Source organism: Leucoraja erinacea, chromosome 8, assembly GCF_028641065.1.
Source record: "Leucoraja erinacea ecotype New England chromosome 8, Leri_hhj_1, whole genome shotgun sequence".
NCBI classification, from domain to species: domain Eukaryota; kingdom Metazoa; phylum Chordata; class Chondrichthyes; order Rajiformes; family Rajidae; genus Leucoraja; species Leucoraja erinaceus.
The window spans coordinates 7106515-7119929 of record NC_073384.1 but is presented as its reverse complement, the minus strand read 5'-3'; the positions used below and the strand labels follow the sequence as shown (position 1 = coordinate 7119929).

Below are 13415 nucleotides of genomic sequence, written 5' to 3'. Positions count from 1 at the left end.
ATGTTGGCCGGTGTGGTGCAGCGGTAGAGTTGCTGTCTCAAGGGCCTGTCCCACTGTACGAGGCAATTCAAGAGTTCTTCAGAGTTTCCCCTGATTCGAACTCGGAGAATTACGGTAATGCCCGCTTGAAGGTACTCGGGGCTCTCGTGGACATTTTTCAACATGTTGAAAATACTTCACAAGCTTACCGCGTTTCCCGAGTACCTGCCGTTAACGTTACGAGCCGCTAAGAGACGTCCCGAGCTCCGACGTACCCGCTACGTACATTCTACGTACTTACCACGAGTTTGATTTTTTTTTAAACCCGGGAGAGCTCTTGGGTGAACTCGTATAGTGGGACAGGGCCTTTACAGCGACTGCAACGGCGGAGACTTGGGTTCGATCCTGACTACGGGCGCTGTCTGTACGGAGTTCCCCGTGACCTGCTTGGGTTTTCCCCGAGATCTTCGGTTTCCTCCCACACTCCAGAGACTTACAGGTTTGTGGGTTAATTGGCTTGGTAAATGTAAAAATTGTGCAGGAGGAGGCCATTCGGCCCTTTGAGCCAGCACCGCCATTCATTGTGATCATGGCTGATCGTCCCTTATCAATAACCCGTGCCTGCCTTCCCCCCATATCCCTTGACTCCACTAGCCCATAGAGCTCTATCTAACTCTCTCTTAAATCCATCCAGTGATTTGGCCTCCACTGCCCTCTGTGGCAGAAAATTCCATAAATTCACAACTCTCTGGGTAAAAAAGTTTTTTCTCACCTCAGTCTTAAATGGCCTCCCCTTTATTCTAAGGCTGTGGCCCCTGATTCTCGACTCGCCCAACATTGGGAACATTTTTCCTGCATCTAGCTTGTCCAGTCCTTTTATAATTTTATATGTTTCTATAAGATACCCCCCTCATCCTTCTAAACTCCAGTGAATACAAGCCTAGTCTTTTCAGTCTTTCCTCATATGACAGTCCCGCCATCCCAGGGATCAATCTCGTATCTCTAAACTAAACTAAAGTAAACTAAACTAGTATCTCTAAACTAAACTAACGTTGGGTTGGAGGGCCTGTTTCCGCGCAGTATCATTCTATGACTCAATGATGAGTAAAGTCATGATCTCAAACGTCACCTATCCATGTTCACCAGAGATGCTGCCTGACCCACTGAGTCACTCCTGCACTTTTTTGGTCAGCCCCGAATTAAACGCTTGACAAGTCTGTGAACCATTGCAGCTGAAGATGATCTTTTAATTGCAGGATCACTGTGCCACACAGAAGTCACATTGTATGCAGGTGGACAAACTTGTAGCCCAGCATGACAAGGAGAAATTAACCCAAGAGAAGATCTTGGAGAAGGCAATCAAGAAAAAGGGGTAAGGAACCAAATGAAAAGCTACTCCTCAATAACTGCAACACAGGGTTGGAAGAAGCTATGCCGGCACTCGTGTCAAATGTGTGAAAAATGTTTCCACCCAGAGAGTTGCGAATCTGTGGAATTCTCTGTCACAGAAGGCAGTGGAGGCCCATTCACTGGATGTTTTCAGGAGAGAGTTAGATTTAGCTCATGGGGCTAATGGAATCAAGGGATATGGGGAGGAAGCAGGAACTGTTCTGGATGATCAGCCACGATCATATTGAATGGCGGTGCTGGCTCGAAGGGCCGAATGGCCTACTCCTGCACCTATTTTCTATGTTTCATCCCACATCCCAAAGATGTGCGCTTTTGTAGGTTAATTGGCTTCAGTAAAATTGTAAATTGTCCCCTAGTGTGTAGGATAGTGCTGATGTACAGGTGATCGCTGGTGGGCTCGGACTCAGTGGGCAGAAGGGCCTGTTTTCACGCTGTATCTCTGGAGTCTAAAGATTTCCTTTCTGATTGTTAAAGCCCTGTCCCACGGTACGAGTTCATTCCGTGAGCTCTCCCGAGTTTGCCCTGATTCGAACTGGGAGATTTACGGCAATGGCCACTCGTCAGTACTCGGGGCTCTCGTGGACATTTTTCATCATGTTGAAAAATCTTCACGTGTCTTCCCGTGCTTACCTGCCGTTAGCGAGTCTTCCGGAGTACCTGCCGTTAGCGTTACGAGCCGCTGAGAGACGTCCCCGAGCTCCGACGTACCCGCTACGTTCATTCTCCGTGCTTACCACGAGTTTGATTTTTTTTTAAACACGGGAGAGCTCTTGGAATGAACTCGTACCGTGGGACAGGGCTTTTAAGAAGGACACAAAGGCTTCCTATTTATCCATTGTCAACATGATAAATGCCCGATCCAATATGTTTATGAACTTGTTCATTATGTTGCTCTTCGACAAATCACTGCATTTACAATCAGACGGAGGTAGCATGATAAGAAGTGTATTACTGTTAACTCAATTTCCTTGTATTTCAGAGAAAACAATTGCGTTGATTTGAAGAAGGAAACCGAGATCAAAATAGAAACCTTATCTTCAGATCACAAATTAAAGGTAGTGTAGTCTTGCATTTTAAACACCGTACATTGCAATTGTGTTTTACATGTAATGAAGTAGAATGAATAGTGATGTTTGTCGGAACTCAGTTTGCTTTGGCCATGGTAGGTATCCCATCAGTCTGAAGAAAGGTCTCGACCCGAAACGTCACCTATTCCTTCTCTCCATAGATGCTGCCTCACCCGCTGAGTTTCTCCAGCATTCTTGTCTACCATCAATAACACCTGTCAGTAATAATAATCCATCAAATCCCATCAATTTTCTGTGGGTGTCAAGGGTTTTGAGGAGAAGGCAGGAAAATGGGATTAGGAGGCAGAGATCAGCCATGGTTGAATGGCAGAGTGGACTCGATGGGCCGAATGGCCTAATTCTACTCCTACAACTTGTGACGTCATAAGTGATCGGAATAGAATTAGGCCACTTGGCCCATCAAGGGATAGACAGGAGTTGACGTGGATAAGCTTTTCCCACTGAGAGTAGGGAAGATTCAAACAAGGGGACATGACTTGAGAATTAAGGGACTGAAGTTTAGGGGTAACATGAGGGGGAACTTCTTTACTCAGAGAGTGGTGGCTGTGTGGAATGAGCTTCCAGCGAAGGTGGTGGAGGCAGGTTCGTTTTTATCATTTAAAAATAAATTGGATAGTTATATGGACGGGAAAGGAATGGAGGGTTATGGTCTGAGCGCAGGTAGATGGGACTAGGGGAGAATACGTGTTCGGGATGGACTAGAAGGGTCGAGATGGCCTGTTTCCGTGCTGTAATTGTTATATGGTTATAAGTCTACTCTGCCATTCAATCATGGCTGATCTATCTCTCCCTCATAACCCAATTCTCCTGCCTTCTCCCCTTAACCCCTGACACCCGTACTAGTCAAGAATCTATCTATCTCTGGCTTAATAATATCCACTGACTTGGCCTCCACATACATCTGTGGCTGTGAATTTGTGAATAAGGCTGAAACTAATTTGTGCTGTATAAAATTCAGGCTTGCACATAATCAGCCTGGCAAAGAATTCACGATTCCTTTTCCTTGTGTTTGAGTAAGTATAACTAATATTTTCCAAACCTTGTTGCAGTAAGTATTTATTCTGGCAGATAGATCTGAGTGTTTTTATGCATAATAATAATAGTGCAGTTTTAAAAAATATATAACAATTTCAGTTTAGTTTATTGTCACGTGTACTGAGGTACAGTGAAAAGCTTTGTTGCATGCTGACCAGTCAGCAGAAAGACAGTACATGATTATATTGTCTGAAGAAGGGTCTCGACCCGGAACGTCACCCATTCCTTCTCTCCAGAGATGCTGCCTGCCCCGCTGAGTTCCTCCAGCTTTTTGTGTCTTATCTTTGGTTTAAATCAGCGTCTGCAGTTCCGTCCAAACACAATAGGTGATTATAATTGATCCATTCACAGTGTACAGATCCATGATAAGGGAATAATGTTTAGTGCAAGATAAAGCCAGCAAGGTCTGATCAAGGATAGTCCAAGTGTCACCAATGAGGTAGATAGTAGTTCAGCACTGCTCTCTGGTTGTGGTAGGATGATTCAGTTGCCTGCTAACAGCTGGGAAGGAACTGTCCCTGAATCTGGAGGTGTGTGCGTTTTCAGACTTCTGTACCTTTCGCCCGATGGGAGAGGGGAGAAGAGGGAGTGGCCGTGGTGCGACTCGTCCTTGATTATGCTGCTGGCCTTGCCGAGGCAGCGTGAGGTGTAAATGGAGTCAATTGAAGGGAGGTTGGGTTTCGGCCCGAAACGTTGCCTATCTCCTTCGCTCCATAGATGCTGCCGCTCCCGCTGAGTTCCTCCAGCACTTTTGTCTACCTTCGATTTTCCAGCATCTGCAGTTCCTTTATAAACATCAATACGAGGGAGGTTGGTTTGTGTGATGGTCTGAGCTGCATCCACAATTCGCTGCAATATATTGCTTTTATGCAAGCTTTAATTGAGTGCTGTAACTACTGATCTGCAATTGTATGTATCGCTATGTTAATTCTGATGTTAAATATACCAATAACAATTGTAGGGACATATAGGGGGAAAAACAATCTTCAAAACGAACAGTGTTCCTGATGCTTTGGCAAACCTGTTTATTCTCCAATCAGGAAGTGCATTTTGATTCCTTTACAATTACAATTTCCTTCCGTCATTCCCACCCTGTACTTACACCTTGATGATTATATGCATTATCGTTTTTGTTTCCATGTCTGACGGGATTTTAGATTTATGCATTTGGATTTTACATTTGGATTTCTTTTGCATTGTGAGGAAAGTTCACTTTATATTCACATTGTATGTGAATTAGTTTAGTTTAGACCTTTTAGTGATACAGCACGGAAACGGGCCCTTCAGCCCACCATGTCCGTGCCGACCAGCGATCACCTCGCGGGCTAGTTCTATCCTAGACAGTAAGGAACAATTTTACAGAAGCCAATTAACCTACAAAACCTGTACGTCTTTGGAGTGCGGAAGGAAAGTGGAACACATGGAGAAAACCCTCGCAGGTCACGGGGAGAATGTATAAACCCCTTACGGACACCACCTTGTAGTCAGGATTGAACCTGGGCCTCTGGCGCTGTAAGGCAGCAACTCTACCGCTGGGCCACCGTGCCCCCCTGCGTCAATGGTTAATATTGACAATAGCAAATTCCAGATTCTACCTCACTCTTTTAATCTCTGGAGGGTAATATTCATAGAAATCAGAACTGCACTGAAGAGGGTGTTTTAAACTTATTAATTGATGCAGATAATCATTGATAATGGATAGACACAAAACACAGAAGTAACTCAGCTGGTCAGGAAGCAACCCTGGAGCAGAGGAATAGGTAATATTTCGGGTCGAGACCCTTCAGTCTCATTGATCGGAGGCTGTCTCTTGGAACGGAGACGAAGAAACACTTTTTCTCACAGAGGGTGGTGAGTCTGTGGAATTCTCTGCCTCAGAGGGCGGTGGAGGCAGGTTCTCTGGATGCTTTCAAGAGAGAGCTAGATAGGGCTCTTAAAAATAGTGGAGTCAGGGATATGGGAGAAGGCAGGAACGGGGTACTGATTGGGGATGATCAGCCATGATCACATTGAATGGCGGTGCTGGCTCGAAGGGCCGAATGGCCTACTCCTGCACCTATTGTCTATTGTCTATCATTTTGATAATATTTGATAATCTTTGATAATATTGCTGACATATCTGAAAAATATGTACTTATCTAGAGTTTTTGCTGTTAACTTCAATAGATGACTGACTGAAAAGAGATTTGGGAATTCTTAAACAGCAATCCCTGTTATTCCCTTGCCTACTTCATTAGGCTACTTCAATAGATTCATCAAAACACTGAACATTTAAAAATTGTTTATTATGGTGTTTACAAAGTACTAAATACAGTTGCCAGTTTACACCGAAGATAGACTCAAAATCCTAGAGTAACTCAGCGGGTCAGGCAGCATCTCGGGAGAAAAGGAATGGGTGACGTTATAAACCCTTTTTCAAACTAAGAGTTAGGAGAGAGGGAGACATGGAGATATGGAAGGGTAAGGTGTGAAAATGACAGATCAAAGCAGACGATGCTCAAGGAAATGTAGAATGGTTCATTGTTACTTGATCTATCGTTTTCACACCTTAGCCTTCCATGTCTCTACACACCCTCTCCCTGACTTTCAGTCTGAATGGAGTTCTAAAGAAGGGTCTGAACAAGGGCAGTCTGGAGTTCTGAAGAAGGGTCTCGACCCGAAACGTCACCCGATCCTTCTTTCCCGAGATGCTGCCTGACCCGCTGAGTAATGCCCCTGTCCCACTTAGGAAACCTGAACGGAAACCTCTGGAGACTTTGCACCCCACCCAAGGTTTCCGTGCGGTTCCCGGAGGTTTCTGTCAGTCTCCCTACCTGCTTCCACTACCTGCAACCTCCGGCAACCACCTGCAACCTCCGGGAACCGCACGGAAACCTTGGGTGGGGCGCAAAGTCTCCAGAGGTTTCCGTTCAGGTTTCCTAAGTGGGACAGGGGCATTACTCCAGCATTTTGTGTCTCCCTTTGGTGTAAGCCGGCATCTGCAGTTCCTTCCCACACAATAAAACCCTCTTGACTCAATTACTACATCATGTGACGTGCGATCTTTCTTTCTTTCAACAGGTGAAAGAGATAGTCACCCAGCAGACCAAGGAGTGGTCGGAGATGTTAAATGTTCATTGTGCAGAGGAACAGGAGCAAAGGGACCTTCACTTGAGCCAACAATGTGATTTGTTAAAGAAACTCCTCATGAACATGCACGAGCAGCAAAGCCAGCATCTCAAACTCATCCATGATCGGTATGTATCAACTATGAAGCCCCCAGGCAGAGATTTTCTTACGACTGCACTCTGAAACCACCTGGATTAGTTTTGTTTAGTTTAGAAATACAGCACAGAAACAGGCCCTTCGGCCCACTGAGTCCGCACCGACCAGCGATCCCCGCACATTAACACTATCCCAAACGTACTTATACCAAGCCAATTAATTTAAAAACCTGTACGTCAATAGACAATAGACAATAGACAATAGGTGCAGGATTAGGCCATTCGGCCCTTCGAGCCAGCACCCCCATTCAATGTGATTTACTAGAATGTTGCCTGGGTTTCAGCAACTAAGTTACAGAGAAAGGTTGAACGTTAGGGCTTTATTCTTTGGAGCGCAGAAGGTTAAGGGGGGACTTGATAGAGGTTTTTAAAATGATGAGAGGGATAGACAGAGTTGACGTGGAAAAGCTTTTCCCACTGAGAGTAGGGAAGATTCAAACAAGGGGACATGACATGAGAATAAGGGACTGAAGTTTAGGGGTAACATGAGGGGGAACTTCTTTACTCAGAGAGTGGTGGCTGTGTGGAATGAGCTTCCAGTGAAGGTGGTGGAGGCAGGTTCGTTTTTATCATTTAAAAATAAATTGGATAGTTATATGGATGGGAAGGGAATGGAGGGTTATGGTCTGAGCGCAGGTATATGGGACTAGGGGAGATTATGTGTTCGGCACGGACTAGAAGGGTCGAGATGGCCTGTTTCCATGCTGTAATTGTTATATGATCATGGCTGATCATCCCCAATCAGTACCCCGTTCCTGCCTCCTCCCCATATCCCCTGACTCCGCTATTTTTAAGAGCCCTGTCTAGCTCTATCTTGAAAGCATCCAGAGAACCCGCCTCCACCGCCCTCTGAGGCAGAGAATTCTACTCCTACTCCTGCACCTATTGTCCATTGTCTTGAAGTTACCGGTAATTGTACAATACTGACTGTTCTCGGAGGAATGCAATTAGAAAGAGCTGTTGTGGACATTTAATTACATTTTAAAGTTATTGGTATGTTCCTATTGCTAAATTTACAGATATAAGAAAGACTATTCTAATCAGCTATCTGTTCCCCCAGTAATCTAACATTCATTCTAAAGAAATGTTGTCGTCCAACTCACCACACTAAAATTGTATTATTCATTGCAGGAGAAAAGGTATCATTATCTGCTGAATAAGATAAAATTATCTTTGATCTTTGGTGTAATGATGTATTTAATCATTGGTATGTGGGATTTACATCAGGTACAATTCTTTGTTCAGGAACACTGTGAATATTGAGCATTTAAAGGGCTTGTTGTTCGGTGTGGATTATTTCGGTGCTGCTGTGGTACCAAGTTTGGTCAATAAGTTTAAAAATGGTTCTGGGACCAAGCAAATCAGCAAAGATGATAATTATCTGCACAAGGAACCACAAACCGGGCTTGGTGCCGACCGACTAGGTACCGTGCACCAAATGCAATGGATTAGAGTCGGCGCAGTGGTGCAGCGGGTAGAGCTGCTGCCTCACAGCGCCAGGGACCCGGGTTAGATTTATTTTTCATAGCACTCTAAATGTGGTCAGTGTGAAATCATAGCTAGCACAAGAAATGGGCGGAGAACTAAAGCAGCGATAGTGTTGCTGCCTCACAGCGCCCGGTTCGATCCTGACCTCGGGTGCTGTCTAGGTGGAGTTTGCACGTTCTCTCTGGGCCTCTGTTAAAAACAAAATGCTCCCAGTGCGTGGAGAGTTGATGAGAAAGTGGGATAACGTAGATCTGGCGTGAACGGGTGAACGGCCGACTTGTGAACGCAGTGGGCACAGTGGGCTGAAGAGCCCGTTTTAATGCTTTAGCTCAAAACTCTAAATAAATGATATGCAGCTGGTAGATCTGCTGCTTCCGGCGCCAGAGACCCATGTTCGATCCTGACCTGGGGTGCTGTCCGTGTGGAGTTCGCATGTTCTTGCTGTGACTGCGTAGATTTCAATAGACAATAGGTGCAGGAATAGGCCATTCAGCCCTTCGAGCCAGCACCGCGGTTCAATGTGATCATGGCTGATTTCCACAATCAGTACCCCGGTTCCTGCCTTCTCCCCATATCCCCTGACTCCGCTATGTTTAAGAGCCCTATCTAGCACTGTCTCTTTCCTCCGGGTGCTTCGGTTTCCTCCCATATCCCAAAGACGGGCAAGATTGTAGGTTAATTGGCCCTCTGCACATTGCCTCTCGTGTATAGGGAGTGGATGTGGAAGTGGGACATCGTGGAACTCATGTGAACGGGTGATCGACAGTCAGCGTAGAGTCGGTGGGCCTGTTTCCGTGCTGTATCGCCAAAAAGTACAGCACTTAATAATGTGTTTTGTTCAAGATTCCAGCATCTGCAGTTTATTGTGTTTTCATTCCATTCAGTCCATTAGAGGTGAGACAAAAATGCTGGAGAAACTCAGCGGGCGAGGCAGCATCTATGGAGCAAAGGAATTTGGCAACGTTTCGGGTCGAAACCCTTCTTCAGACCCGAAACGTCGCCTATTTCCTTCGCTCCATAGATGCTGCCTCACCCGCTGAGTTTCTCCAGCATTTTTGTCTACCTTCGATTTTCCCAACATCTGCAGTTCCTTCTTCAACATATCTTACATAGAAACATAGAAAATAGGTGCAGGAGGAGGCCATTCGCCCTTCGAGCCAGCTCTGTCATTCATTGCGATCATGGATGATCGTCCCCAATCAATAACCCGTGCCTGCCTTCTCCCCGTATCCCTTGATCTTCTGTAGGGAAGTGCTGCAGATGCTGGTTTAAACCGAAGATAGGCACAAAAAGGTGGGAGTAACTCTGCAGCTCGGGCAACATCTCTGGGTGATGTTTCGGGCCGAGACCCTTCTTCAGGTTGTGTTTATCTTCGGTTTAAACAAGCATCTGCAGTTCCTTCTTAAACATTAGAGGTGAGATAGAAACATAGAAACATAGAAATTAGGTGCAGGAGTAGGCCATTCGGCCCTTCGAGCCTGCACCGCCATTCAATATGATCATGGCTGATCATCCAACTCAGTATCCCGTACCTGCCTTCTCTCCATACCCTCTGATCCCCTTGGCCACAAGGGCCACATCTAACTCCCTCTTAAATATAGCCAATGAACTGGCCTCAACTACCCTCTGTGGCAGAGAGTTCCAGAGATTCACCACTCTCTGTGTGAAAAAAAGTTCTCCTCATCTCGGTTTTAAAGGATTTCCCCCTTATCCTTAAGCTGTGACCCCTTGTCCTGGACTTCCCCAACATCGGGAACAATGTTCCTGCATCTAGCCTGTCCAACCCCTTAAGAATTTTGTAAGTTTCTATAAGAGATTGCTGTCACTGGTGCCTGGAGTTTATGGTATTGAGCTAATTAAAGCACAGCTTAAAACTCAGGACCTTTCCAGCTTGGCAACATCTTTCCAATAACATGGTGCCCAGAACTCTAGTTGTTGGTAAGATGATTCAGTTGCTTGATAAAATATATCATCAGTAAACAGGGGGGAGTAGTGCCCTGGGGAATATTTAATGAGAAGATTGGCATTAACTCAGAAGGAAGTGCAGGGATTCAGGGATATACACAAAAAAGCTGGAGTAACCTCAGCGGGTCAGACGGCATCTCTGGAGAAAAGAAATAGGTGACATTTCGGGTCGAGACCCTTCATAGAAACATAGAAAATAGGTGCAGTAGGCCATTCGGCCCTTCGAGCCTGCACCGCCATTCAATATGATCAAGGCTGATCATCCAACTCAGTATCCTGTACCTGCCTTCTCTCCGCACCCCCTGATCCATTTAGCCACAAGGGCCACATCTAACTCCCTCTTAAATATAGCCAATGAACTGTGGCCTCAACTACCTTCTGTGGCAGAGAATTCCAGAGATTCACCACTCTCTGTGTGAAAAATGTTTTTCTCATCTCAGTCCTAAAAGACTTCCCGCTTATCCTTAAGCTGTGACCCCTTGTTCTGAACTTCCCCAACATCGGGAACAATCTTCCTGCATCTAGCCTGTCCAACCCCTTAAGAATTTTGTAAGTTTCTATAAGATCTCCCCTCAATCTTCATCACATCTATTTCTCCAGAGATGCTGCCTGACCCACTGAGTTACTCCAGCTTTTTGTGTCTATCTTCAGTGTAAACCTGTAATATTAAAATTAATGGAGAGAAAGGGCGCAGCGGTAGAGTTGCTGCCTCACAGCGCCAGGGACCCGGGTACGATCCTGGCTACGGGTGCTGTCTGTACGGAGTTTGCACGCTCTCCCTGTGACCTGCGTGGGTTTTCTCTGGGTACTCCGGTTTCCTCCCACACTCCAAAGGCGTCCAGGTTTGTAGATTAATTGGCTTCGGTAAAACTGCAAATTGTCCCTTAGTATGTAGGATAGTGTTAGTGTACAGGGATCGCTGGTCGGCGCGGACTCGGTGGGTCGATGGGCCTGTTTCAGCGTTGTATCTCTAAACCTAACTAGACTCTGCTAAAAGATTAATATATATCACTGATCATAATGTTCTAGACTTAGGGAGCACTTTGATCTTTTAATTGTACCAATTGCAATCTTATACATCTCTTGACATTAATTAAATAGTTTTAAAATGTAGAGTCTTCTAAATTTTCATCAACAGTTTTAACTTGCGCAGCATTAAATTCCCAGTGAGATCCAGTGTAAGTAGGAACATTTATAAACTAAAACGCTTCAGTAGTAATGATAGACCCAAAGTGCTGGAGTAACTCAGCGGGTCAGGCAGCATCTCTGGTGAAACGGAATACGTGACGTTTCGGGTCGGGACCCTTCTTCAGACTGAAAGTAGAGTGGATGGGGGGTAGGGGGTAGGTGAGGGTCAAGATTGGATGTGGGAATAGACCAGAACAATTGAGGGCCGGCAACAGATGACCAAGGAAGGGTGGAGCCCACAATGGCCCATTGTTGGCTGGGGAAGAGGTGATAATGAAGGGATACAAGAATGTGAATAGTGGAACTAGTAGAACAGAAACATTGACAATAGGTGCAGGAGTAGGCCATTCGGCCCTTCGAGCCAGCACCGCCAATCAATATGATCATGGCTGATCATCCCCAATCAGTACCCCATTCCTGCTTTTTCACCAAATCCCTTGATTCCGTTAGCCCTAAGAGCTAAATCTAACTCTCTCTTGAAAACATCCAGTGAATTGGCCTCCACTGCCTTCTGTGGCAGAGAATTCCACAAATTCACAACTCTCTGGGTGAATAGGTTTTTCCTCATCCCCAGTCCTAAATGGCCAACCCTTTATTGTGTGACCCCTGGTTCTGGACTCCCCCAACATCGGGAACATTTATCCTGCATCTACCTCATCTAATCCTCTAAGAATTTTATATGTTTCTACAAGATATCCTCTCATCCTTCTAAATTTCAGCGAATACAAGCCCAGTCGACCCATTCTTTCATCATATGTTAGTCCCGCCATCCCGGGAATTAACCTGGTGAACCTACGCTGCACGCCCTCAATAGCAAGAATGTCCATCCTCAAATTAGGAGACCAAAATTGCACACAATACTCCAGGTGCGGTCTCACCAGGACCCTGTACAACTGCAGTAGGACCTCCTTGCTCCTAAACTCAGATCTTCTTGCAATAAAGACCAACATGCCATTCGCTTTCTTCACTGCCTGCTGTACCTGCATGCTTACTTTCAGTGACTGATGGACAAGCACACACCCAGGTCTCGTTGCACCTCCCCTTTTCCTAATCTGACACCATTCAGATAATAATCTGCCTTCCGGTTCTTGCCACCAAAGTGGATAACCTCACATTTATCATCATTACACTACATCTGCCATGCATCTGCCCACTCACCCAAACTATCTGTCACCCTGCCGCCTCATAGCATCCTCCTTGCAGCTTACACTGCCACCCAGCTTTGTGTCATCCACAAATTTACATTTAATTCCCTCGTCTAAATCATTAATATATATTATAAACAACGCGCCGAGCCTTATGAGTCACTGCCTGCCATTCTGAAAAGGACCCGTTAATTCCTACTCTTTGCTTCCTGCCTGCCAGCCAGTTCTCTATCCATGTCAATACCCTACCCCCAATAACATGTGCTCTAATATTGCACACTAATCTCTTGTGTGGGACCTTATCAAAGGCTTTTTGAAATTCCAGATACACCACATACACTTGCTCTCCCTTATCCATTCTACTTGTTACATCCTCAAAAAATTCCAAAAGATCAGTCAAGCATGATTGCCCCTTCATAAATCCATGCTGACTATGACTGATCCTGTCACTGTTTTCCAAATACGCTGCTATAACATCTTTAACGACCAGGGTCAAGAGAACATTGGAAAATGATCACCAATGCATCCACGATTTCTAGGACCACGTCCTTGAGTACTCTAAACTCCAGCGAGTACAGGCTCTGGTGCCGACAAATGCTCATCATAGATTAACCTCATAAATGAAACATCACCTATCCATGTTCTGCTGCCTCACCTGCTGAGTGACTCCAACGCTCTGTGTCCTATTATGTGTTAACCAGCATCTCAGTTTCTGAAGTTGCACAATGCTGGAGTGACTCAGCGGGTCAAGCAGCATCTCTTTAGTTACTTTTCTTTAGAGATACAGAGTGGGAACAGGCCCTTCGGCCCAACGTGTCCGCGCCGACCATCAATCACCCCCAACACTAGCACTA

General features: G+C 45.5%; 1 protein-coding gene across 7 annotated transcripts in view; it reads left to right on the top strand.

Moving 5' to 3' along the window:
• LOC129699284 (1-phosphatidylinositol 4,5-bisphosphate phosphodiesterase beta-4) overlaps positions 1-13415 on the top strand; it is a 524489-nt gene that overhangs the window by 470479 nt on the left and 40595 nt on the right. For all 7 annotated transcript variants that reach the window (XM_055638946.1, XM_055638944.1, XM_055638943.1 and 4 more), the window contains 3 exons: positions 1236-1351; positions 2369-2444; positions 6573-6748. In XM_055638946.1, the coding sequence (XP_055494921.1) occupies positions 1236-1351; positions 2369-2444; positions 6573-6748 (368 nt within the window). The remainder of the gene's footprint in view (positions 1-1235; positions 1352-2368; positions 2445-6572; positions 6749-13415) is intronic.